Source organism: Protopterus annectens, chromosome 7.part0 (genome assembly GCF_019279795.1).
Source record: "Protopterus annectens isolate FY-2018-M chromosome 7.part0, PAN1.0, whole genome shotgun sequence".
Taxonomy (NCBI): domain Eukaryota; kingdom Metazoa; phylum Chordata; order Ceratodontiformes; family Protopteridae; genus Protopterus; species Protopterus annectens.
This window is the reverse complement of record NC_056739.1, coordinates 202,283,555-202,295,736: the sequence shown is the minus strand read 5'-3', so window position 1 is coordinate 202,295,736 and position 12,182 is coordinate 202,283,555. Positions and strand designations below refer to the sequence as shown.

The 12,182-nt window shown below is 37.9% G+C and overlaps 1 protein-coding gene across 3 annotated transcripts in view; it reads left to right on the top strand.

Annotated features, from left to right (window-relative positions):
- The window catches only part of DLG4 (discs large MAGUK scaffold protein 4), a 2,742,131-nt gene that overhangs the window by 799,850 nt on the left and 1,930,099 nt on the right, over nt 1–12,182 (top strand). Inside the window, exon 1 of one of the 3 annotated variants that reach the window (XM_044076699.1) lies at nt 2,174–2,230. The exons of the other annotated variants lie outside the window; for them this stretch is intronic. Coding sequence (XP_043932634.1) covers nt 2,189–2,230 — 42 coding nt within the window. The 5' untranslated portion in view covers nt 2,174–2,188. Of the gene's footprint in view, nt 1–2,173; nt 2,231–12,182 lie in introns of those variants that run through there. 3 annotated transcript variants of the gene reach the window in all.

Sequence of the window (12,182 nt, the reverse complement as noted above, 5' to 3'; positions counted from 1 at the left end):
AAATGAAACGGACCCAGTAGTGCCTCAGTAAATGTAGGCACTCAACAGTTCAAGTCTCCCTTGTGGCAAAGATAGGAAAATGCTAACAAGAAATGAGAGACATGCACTTTTAAGGCACTCTGCAGTTTTTCAGGTCGCAATTATACTACTGACATCAGTGACAGCGAGGTGGGTTATAGAAAATGCCAGTGTCCATGTGGTATTACAGTCAGTTTTAAATTCTTCTCAGAAGAAATACATGCTACCCAAGATGGCAGGCTTAATTAATGGAAGAAAAAAAAAAGGACAGCTGCCAGAGATGTGCCAAAACAGACATAAGCGGGAGAAGTTAAGAACCAAACTCATTTGTGAGGCTTCATGCTTTTTTGTCATTTTTTTTCAAACTGTTAAAATGCATGATCATAATTTATCTGCAGTCTACTTAATATAATTATGTGATATAGTTAACATTAGAAAGATGCCCTGATAACAGCATTTAGCACCAAGGCCTAGGGGGCTTACTAAGATGCAAAAATGCAGGAAACTTCTGTATCATCTAGTTACCATGGTAACAACTACTGTATGTCTGGAATTCTATAAATCTTCCATTGCCTAACAGCTGGAGTAGGTAGTGAGGCATGAATGTCAGTGGCAGAGAATGTCAGAAAAGGTCAGTCTGGGTTAATGATCTGCAGAACATAAAGTTGTCATTTCTTTTTCTGGATCTGGCAGTAAAGGATATAGACTGCATCAGCTATGCTCCACTGCTGAGTCAGACCTTTCATGATCCTTAAAGGCTTTAAATTTGATAAGCTTTGGACTCTAGTTCTCCCATTCCCGACTCATGCACAACAACATTCTTTTTTGAAGCAAATGCTGCTGGTGTGCATTACTTTACAGGTCAACATTTACTTGATTCACACGTATGATTTCCCAGACGCTAAGTGAGAGCTGTTCACACTGCATTTCCACATGCCTGGGGTTTCGCAGGGAGATGAACATTTGCGGCTGATTCATGTTCCCTAACATCAATACTGCAGCAGATTTTTTAAGGATGGTTGGAGAACTTTTCCATGAGCTTTACACTACAATGTCTTTTTTTTGTGCTTTTGCTAGGGTTTAAATTTATTGCTGCTCCCTTCCCATCTCTCCTGTGTCAAGTGTTTTCAATGTGTAATTTGTACCAAAACTGTTCCATTTGGCTTATTTTGCTTACTAGGACAGAAACACAATTAAAAAGCTTGGCATGCAAGATCATCAGTGAGCACTATATGGAACTGAGACAGAACCAATCCCTCCTGAGAACTCAATCCAAGTTTTAGAATTTAATGACAGAAAGAAAAAGAAAAAAAAATAAAGCTCCTTTTGCCTAAAGAAAATCTGTCTCTACTGCTTTTTATGCAAATACATACGGTGTACTTAATTTGCATGTAATTAAAATGCACCACTATGCAAAGTGTTTTGATAGCATATCAGTTGTAATAACAGCAGCCTTTGGAAGCATGGTGTAGTCTAGCCAGAATTAATAGAAATGATCTGAAAGTCCTTCTGTACCCATGACAGCATACCCGGTGAGACAGAGCTTTGTAATTCTGTCCCTTGCACCTTCAAGGTTAGTGACAATTCTAGGGAATACATACATCAGCATGCTGATTTGCCTTATTCGCAGGTATTAACTGTGGGGAAGACTTTATTTTCTAGTTTCATTTTACTAATTTCTGGTTTACGTGCGATTCTCGTTTTTTTCAGAGTCCTCAGCCTATAAGGTACCATATTACAGGATGTACAGCACCTCTGATGTAAATTTGTGCTAGTGGTTTAAGACAGGGTTAAAAGTTGTGGTTGCCATGGAAACAGAAATGGGTTGTTTACTTAAATGGCTCAGCTGTCCTCTCCCGCTTGATTCAGGAGAAAAAAAAAATTATGAAAGATTTCATTGAGTCTGGGGACTAATGCGTAGGTGAGAATCACTTCCTTGTCACACAGAGACAAACACGTATATATCTCCTTGGCGATTCAGACAAGGAGAATCTCGCTATTGTTGTTTTTTTCTCTCTCTCTCTCTCTCTCTCTCTCTCTCTCTGTCTTTTCACAGTATGAGTCATTAAGGCAGGCAGTTGCCTTTCTCCCTCTTTTAGTGAAGCTGTGACACCACCTGCAACATTCGCACCACCTTTCTGCCCCACCCCCACCTGGGGAACGAGATGTCATGAGGTCCAGGCGGAAACTGGTATCGGTGTGTCTTTGTGCGGTAAGGTTTCCATCTTTCTTTTGTCAAGCTTTCCCTTATGTAAACAATGTATTGATTTGTCCTGCTTGGGTCATCATCCATCCTTTCCTCATTCTAAGCAACAAGTAGGACATATGCTGTGTATAAGGCAATGTCTTTAAACAGGCTCTTGGTGTTCGATAGACAGTAACTCCCATAAATAATACTGTGCAAACAGAATGATGGACTTATAGGAAAGCCAGCATAGCAGTGAATTTTAAAGATGGTATGCAATTCACCATGGGTGAAAGAATTTAGAGGGGTAAGAAAAAGAGAACTCTCCTATCTGTAAAACAGACAAAATCTGCTTCTCTTCTTATTCTGTATGCATTAAAGTTGCACCTTAAATGCTCAGAAATACATTATCCATGATTTGGCAGCCATCTATGGCCCATCACAGAATCCACTGAATGGCAGTTTTATGTTCCAATAGTGGCTGAATAAATTCCGGTCTTAAAGGCACTCTGACATTTCCTATCTCTATTGCTTATTTCTGCCTAGAGTGTTGTAACAGAGGTATGCACTTTGCTAAAATCAGCAAAGGTTAATAGGATATCACTAGAGCTTCCTGCAGCCATGTACGGTGAATAATAACCAAGGGGACAATGCATCCAGTCAGCGGTACCTCAAGCCACTTACTACAAGTCTTGTGCACAACTGTAGACAAGTTCATCTACTAACTCTGCTGTTGTTTATAGGTACACTGTGCCAGGGACAAAATACAACATTCAGAGTAGGCAGTTCAGCTTTATCAGCTCAACATTATTTGTATTAGCAGACATCAATATAGAGTTCCCTGAGCAGGAGGAGAATTATCATCAGAGGGATTCAAAGGTGTCTGGCACAGAGCCAAGGAAAGCTGGCAATGTGTGGCAGATACAGCATTGAACGGACTTAAATGACTTAGTTTTGTTCAACAAGAACATCTTCTTTATCTAATACACCTCCTGACCACACTATATATATGGTAGCTAGCATTGAAGTTTTATGGCATTCGTATAAGTTGTGCAGATGAAAGGTCACCCCATTCCACACAAACCTTTGCAACAACTTTAAAGAATGTGGCTTGAGGCAAAGCTCAGTCAAGTTAAATAACTGCTGGGAATATGAAAGTAGGGTTATTAAAAAATCTAAATTGTCTAATTATGCGCACACTGTACATTTCTCTGTCGCAGTCTTTGGTTACTGTGATTTTTTGTGGGGTACCCAGTCAGACTATGTAGAGGTTTTGTAACATTCCTTTTTGAAACTACAGTATAAGTGCCTGGAAAATGCAATCACCTTCCACTACAAACTAATGTCAACATATTAACTCTGACATCATACCTAATAGCACAGGCACTGGCTGTTGCACATATTAACTCTGACATCATACCTAATAGGACAGGAACTGTCTGTTGCACATATTAACTCTGACATCATACCTAATAGGACAGGAACTGTCTGTTGCACATATTAACTCTGACATCATACCTAATAGGACAGGAACTGTCTGTTGCACATATTAACTCTGACATCATATCTAATAGGACAGGAACTGGCTGTTACACATATTAACTCTGACATCATACCTAATAGCGTAGGCACTGGCTGTTGCACATATTAACTCTGACATCATACCTAATAACACAGGCACTGGCTGTTGCACACATTAACTCTGACACCATACCTAATAGGACAGGAACTGGCTGTTGCACATATTAACTCTAACATCATACCTAATAGCACAGGCACTGGCTGTTGCACATATTAACTCTGACATCATACCTAATAGCACAAGCACTGCCTGTTGCACATATTAACTCTGACACCTTACCTAATAGGACAGGAACTGGCTGTTGCACATATTAACTCTGACATAATACCTAATAGGACAGGAACTGGCTGTTGCACATATTAACTCTGACATCATACCTAATAGCACAGGCACTGGCTGTTGCACATATTAATTCTGACATCATACCTAATAGCGCAGGCACTGGCTGTTGCACATATTAACTCTGACATCATACCTAATAGCATAGGCACTGGCAGTTGCACATATTAACTCTGACATCATACGTAATAGCACAGGCACTGGCTGATGCAAATATTAACTCTGACATCATACGTAATAGCATATGCACTGGCTGTTGCACATATTAACTCTGACATCATACGTAATAGCACAGGCACTGGCTGTTGCATATATTAACTCTGACATCATACGTAATAGCATAGGCACTAGCTGTTGCACATATTAACTCTGACATCATGCGTAATAGCATAGGCACTGGCTGTTGCACATATTAACTCTGACATCATACCTAATAGCACAGGCACTGGCTGTTGCACATATTAACTCTGACATCATACGTAATAGCACAGGCACTGGCTGTTTCACATATTAACTCTGACATCATACGTAATAGCACAGCCACTGGCTGTTGCACATATTAACTCTGACATCATACCTAATTGCATAGGCACTGGCTGTTGCACATATTAACTCTGACATCATACGTAATAGCACAGGCACTGGCTATTGCACATATTAACTCTGACATCATACCTAATAGCGCAGGCACTGGCTGTTGCACATATTAACTCTGACATCATACGTAATAGCACAGGCACTGGCTGTTGCACATATTAACTCTGACATCATACGTAATAGCACAGGCACTGGCTGTTGCACAAATTAACTCTGACATCATACGTAATAGCACAGGCACTGGCTGTTGCACATATTAACTCTGACATCATACGTAATAGCACAGGCACTGGCTGTTGCACATATTAACTCTGACATCATACGTAATAGCACAGGCACTGGCTGTTGCACAAATTAACTCTGACATCATACGTAATAGCACAGGCACTGGCTGTTGCACATATTAACTCTGACATCATACGTAATAGCACAGGCACTGGCTGTTGCACATATTAACTCTGACATCATACCTAATTGCATAGGCACTGGCTGTTGCACATATTAACTCTGACATCATACGTAATAGCACAGGCACTGGCTATTGCACATATTAACTCTGACATCATACCTAATAGCGCAGGCACTGGCTGTTGCACATATTAACTCTGACATCATACGTAATAGCACAGGCACTGGCTGTTGCACATATTAACTCTGACATCATACGTAATAGCACAGGCACTGGCTGTTGCACAAATTAACTCTGACATCATACGTAATAGCACAGGCACTGGCTGTTGCACATATTAACTCTGACATCATACGTAATAGCACAGGCACTGGCTGTTGCACATATGTTCAGCACATGTGCTGCCATGGTATCTAGCTGCTTAGCCACTGGCAAGTTGAAAGAAATGCTTAGCAATTATTTGCTAGTGCCTGGACTATGCTATACTAAAGAACTTGTACAGTTTTGCTAAAACCTAGGACATGTTACTCAGGTTTCTTGAGTATGTTTCTCACATTATGCATGACTTGTAAACAACAGAGAGCTTTACCCATTATCTGCGTTAGGGGTGGACAGAACCTCTTCTGTTTCCAATATTTATTTCATGGTGCATTTTTCAATGGGAGGTGATGCCATTGCAGCACAGGATTGTGCAATGCAGGGAAGGTACCTTGAAGTGCATTTAAATAGACAGACAGGTATCCAGTATATCCACAAGTCATAGAGCAAAGATTTGCTGTTGCTGTTGTCCTGGTACTAAATATCTCTGAGGGCAGTCCATGACTATCATGCTCAACTGTCTGCTTATTTGTGTCAGTCAGGGAGGTAGACAAACATCAACTACAAATATTAGAAAACAACCCTGACTAACAGTACTGTACATTTCTTAACTGTAAGGATCTTAAAACTAGTTAGTGGAGTATTTTATGAAATCAGCAAACGAGTAGTGGAGAGTTAAGCCTTAACTATATGCCACAGAACCTTAGAACTAAACAGGATGGATTTAGGAGTGATCAAGGATGCTGAGATAATCTAATTATATTAAGAAGAATTTGGTGACTCAGTGCAGGATGAAAACATACCAAAAGACCTGGGAGTAATGACTGTAGTATGGCTACTCAAAGGCATTTGAAGCAAGGCAAGGAAGGGGAAGGGAAATGCCAACCCTGTAGGCGTTAAAGCTCACTGTAGAGAATAGCCAGATGGGAAGCAAAATCACAGAGACCTCATGTATTAGTCAGTGAGCAGTCATCAACAATGAATAGCATTGTGCTGTGTCAGAATCACGGAGACCTCATGTATTAGTCAGTGAGCAGTCATCAACAATGGACAGCACCGTGCTTGTCAGAATCACAGAGACCTCATGTATTAGTCAGTGAGCAGTCATCAACAATGGACAGCATTGTGCTGTGTCAGAATCACGGAGACCTCATGTATTAGTCAGTGAGCAGTCATCAACAATGGACAGCACCGTGCTTGTCAGAATCACAGAGACCTCATGTATTAGTCAGTGAGCAGTCATCAACAATGAATAGCATTGTGCTGTGTCAGAATCACGGAGACCTCATGTATTAGTCAGTGAGCAGTCATTAACAATGGACAGCACCGTGCTGTGTCAGAATCACAGAGACCTCATGTATTAGTCAGTGAGCAGTCATCAACAATGAATAGCATCGTGCTGTGTCAGAATCATGGCCAAGGCAATGGGGCAGATCTATGATTTCAGCTACTGAAATTCTCAATGAATTTTAAGTTTACAGTGAGTATTCACATATGGCAGTTATTAAAGTATGATAGGTCTTAGAGGAGGCTCAAGAACTGAGTGAATGATCAGTGTATGCTGTGCAAGAGGATATGTATGAATTGATACCAGTATGGTACTTTCTGTTTCAGATCTGCATATCTTCAAAATATATTGGTCCCATTGGACCTCATTGTTACTGACCTGAACCCCAGTACTAAATGTTCACATGGGGTCTCCCCCAGGAATTGCTCCATTTTTGCTGCGGCTGGTTGTGGATCCTAAGGGTGTCCTGGGGGCTCATCTCCTCTATGCTTCTGTCCGGGGGGGGGGCATTTTTTTCACGATCTACCCACTTCCTTTTCTCTAACCACCACATTCTTTGTTTATGTCCAAGAGCAACCACCTTCTTTGGACCACTCCCCCTTTAGGGAGCATATCAACAAGCATTCTCCCAACTGGGATGGGCACGCTCATCCCTTCCTTTCCTGTCCATCAGTCTCCAGGGCCGCTAATCTAATTTGTGTTCACTGGCCCATAGTCAGGGCTTTATCCCTTTACATCACCAAAGCAGCCATATGGGGACAAAGTGCACAAATGGAGGGGCTTGGGACGTAGCCCTCTTTGTTGATGATAGGTGACTGTAGTAGTGTATGCTGTGGTCACTTTGTGTGTGTGCTGGAGGTGTTTCTGTAGGTTGTTGTCTGTAATTATGTTTTATTTCTTTTCTCTTTTTTTGTTACAAAGAGAGATTTATTAATCATATACAGATTAAGGCACATAGTACTACTTCATAAGCATGGGGCACTCAGCAGCCAGTAAACATTACCAAATAATGCTTATACCAAAATTGTAAACACCGTACGAAACAAGCTACTCCAAGTTTTTATTTACAGATTGATAGCATTTTTCATCAGTTATTTACAGCCCTACAGGCCCTGAAGAGGAAAATGTAATACTTTGCCTTGTATTAACTCGTTACATCCAAGTGACACCTCCAAGTGCATCTGCATTTACCTCCTATGACGCCTCTAGGCATCAAATATTGCTTTTTCATGCTTGCATCAATAGTTCCAAAACCATGCTATGTACAAGGTCTAAATCTTAAATCTCAGCTGCATTAATATTTGACCTCTGTCTAGTGAAGGTAAAGAGATACTAACTGTTGTTTTTATGATAATGATTTATATAGACATAATTTTCACATTTTTATAAATATCTCAACAACCACATAACACAGACAGAACTCATTATCCTCATATGAAACGTCTCAGTTAGATGAATAACTGTAGACTGAATGTGTGTACCTTAAGTGGTTGTTGAGATATAGTACATTGTTTACAAAATATTACAAATGTAATAGCTGCTTGTTTACTGTGACTTATAAAATTCATTTTAAGGCCAAGAACCTAAAGAATACTACCACTATAAAAATAGTTTGTGCTGAAGTGTTTGCCATTTATACTTCTTTCATAACCCTTGTGGTTCCAGAGATATGAACATTTGTTTGAAATGTGAGGATATAATTTAATTCTGTCAAAAGGCTTAGGCTCCACCACTGGAAGTTAAGGTGCAAACTTCCTGAGCTTCATTGGAGTGAATGAGTTAATGATGGCAGCTATGTAAAACACTGTTCAACCACATCTCTTACATGGATTGAAAGTTACTGTAGATGAATTGAATCTCATAGCATCCACTTATTTTTTACATACTTGACCGAAAAGCTTTCTTTCCTTGTGTAGCTCCAGAGCCGTAATACTGTTGATAATTTCTAGTACTTTCCTGAATCTTATTAGTGACTACCAGTATCAAACTTGTTAAGAGTACTGCAATATACATTTTTTTCTCCCCTACATTATTCTCCAGCACTGATACTCCATGTCCATCCTAGGCCTACTAGCTACTTCCAATTGCCCGAGTCTTACTCCATAAAACACTAGGGTTGATCATTAAATTTAAGGGCATCTTGGGGGTCTAGGATTTCTATATCCATTAGGGTTTTTATTATGTGCTACAACTCTCCCTTGTTTCATGATAACCATAGTTATATACGAGGGGCAGGTGTGTAATTGGGACATTGCAGCATATCACCCTGTTCCCAAAGCAGCTCAGCATGCCCATCCCCATCTGCTCCTTGGGCAATACTTCCTAGCATGTGATGTTCCCAGCCTTCATCAGGGATCATTGCAGGAGGCACCTACATCACCACTGTATTAACAGGATGGTCATGCCTATCCCTCCCTGCCATTCCATCAGTCACCTCAGCTGCTAATCGAACACAGGTTGCCTGGGTTATAGGCAGATAAGAAGTTAAACTTAAGTTCCATCTCCCTAAGTTGCTGGTAACTCAACTCAGGTTGAGTTGAAAGATGCCATGGCACTTATCTAAAAGAGTAGGGGCTCCTTTATTTATACATCATAATACTATACACATTTTTATATTATTTTGCATGGTCATATTCACAATATTTACACTTTCAGATTCACAGTAATATTTATGCTTTTCATATTGTCAGCATCACACTCATACATTAATGATATTCGCTAATTTACTTTGCCTTTTTACCATGCCCCGTACACCCCATACTTACTTCCATAACCATCTTTTTATTTCAGATAATGCATCTTTATCTTCTCTATTTTTATTATACAGTAATCCACATATTTACCTCATCCTTTAATACCCATCATGGGTATACCAATGATTATTTTTCCAATACCATTAATTTCATTAAATTTTAACTTCCATAACTACTCCATTTTCATACTATTTCACTTTCATCCTTTCCTGCTTACTTCTACTTGTCTTCTCCTTCATTTGTCCAGCTTTTTCATATTTCACAAATGGCATTTCACATTTCGGAAAACAATTCTCCTACTTTTGTCCCCAATAGCTGCATAGATGCTAAATATATTACATTTTTTAACTTCAGACCTTCTCCTCCTTTTTAATAACTTTTAACTAGGATCACTTTTGACCATGCCAAACACAACAGAAGTATCAGTTCTTTCTCCATATTAGCTGGAAACATATACACCCCAAGTTTGCTAGTTTTCTCAATAAGTAAGTATTTATCATATATACATTTTTCTTAAATGATAAATAAAACCTTTTCCATCAAACTACTCCTTTTTTAGTCTCTTCCTTTATTTTTCCATAAAACTAACAACTTTTTAGTTTATTCCATTATTTCTCTCAATTGTCCTATTATACATTCACACACTACACATTCCACTCCAAATACATTTTTTTCTGGTAGAATATATCCCATTAATTTTCTTAATTTTAAAAAATTCCTTAGTTTTCAGTTTTCCAATCCTTACCAGAATAACTCTCATCCAAACCTTGTTTTATCCACACTAACCAAAAATACATAAAACACCTAAGTATTACAGTTCCTTTCTCCATCTCCCATCGTACTTCCCTCTTTTTGCAAGTACATTTGTATTATTGCAATCATCACCAATAAATGCTCATGTGACATTCTTTTTTAACTCCTTTATCAATTCTTATTTTTTCTTCCAATCCTTCCATTTTTCCATAACTTTTATCCAGAATTGTTTAAAGCATTCTTGTTAAATTCAATTATTTCTTCCTTAATCACATATGCTCCTGATATTTTTCACATTATCTTATGATTTACCCTGTTAAATGCTTTTGCTGCATCATGTTATTAATCTTGCTTCCTTGTTTTCTTTCAAAAAATATACCTACCACTTCTTTTACTGTTATTAATGGTTCTTTCACACCAAAAATATCATCTTCTATAAATTTCATCCAATATATTCTGCATCTTTTTTGCATTACTTTCATAAAAAATGTAATTTGTTTTCCTAATGTTATTAGCTTTCATTTCTATATCTTTCCTTTCAACCTTTCTTTATAACTAAATTTAATCATCCCACCACATATTTCTTCTTCTTTTATACCTTTCTCCAATGATCCATTTAATATTTTAATGAACACCCCTTTATTCCTTTCTCAAATTCTTTATAATATCCATAACTTAGTTCACATCCATCTTTCCCTCACAGATTCTTCCAATTTTTCTAAAATTGTACTTTTAAAAAGTTTCTCAACATTTTCAGATATTATTTTCATTTCTTTTTTCTGTCTATTTCTTTTTCATACATTCTACTTACAATTTTTTTCAACCACATCCATAATTTCTTCCTGTTTATAATTACTTTCTTCATCTAATACTGTATACATCTTCACAACTTAAATTCTTTCCCTAACAAAAAGGTGAAACTTCCTCTGTCTTATTAATAAGTTGTTTTGTCTGTAGATCATTGTCTTTACTCGCTCCAATTTTTCATAAAATTCTTTTTCTATATCTCTTATACTATCAATATCTTGCTCCATCTCTTTTAATATGTTCTAATAGTTTCTTCATATTGCATTTTATCTCTTCCTTTCATTTTGTTCTCAACTTCTAAAATAAACAAATGTTATACTGTTTTTTGTACCGCCCAGTGTCCAGTTCGCACTGTACACTCTCATTGTCAAATGTTCTCTTCTTATTTTATGTTCTTCCTTCATTTGATTATTTTTGCTATGCTCACCAGTTAACTTTTTATTCATTTCCTTCCTTTATCTCGTTCTCATCTCCTATTCAAGATCATACTGAATCTGAAAATTTGGCCATTTTCTCCTTCCCATCACTTTCTTCATAACTTTTGAATGTACCACAATATATTTCAGCTTTAAAATTCCTATTTTGTATGCCCAGTCTTTACTTTTCTCTATTTTCATTCCATGACATTTAATCAACTTTCTCATCACCTTAATATACTATGTTATTTTTCCTCTTTCCTTACTTAAGTTACATTTAAAGTCTCCCACCATAATTAATGACATATGAACCATTACATACTTATGTTTTTAAACATGGTTTTCCTTGCAGATGTATGTTTGTCCCATATATCACTACAAGTCTTATGCATCTTTCCTTTTGTCTCCTAAAACATATGGACATCCTCTCAGGTACTACTGCTGTAATATCTAATATTTTTATTTCCTTATTTCTTACCAGAATTCCCTGACCATGCCTCACTTCCCACTGTCCATATACTCTTCCTTCCCAATATTGCCTCACTTCTATTTTGCCTTCTTCTCACATCTTCTGTCCAGCAAACATATCACATCCATACTTAAGGTCTTAAACCATTCAGTCACTAACAAACTCCTGATTATCATTCTGTAGACTATTTACATTTAAAGCCAACATTTGTCTATAATCCGTTTTATTTGGATCTTTTTAATTTGTTT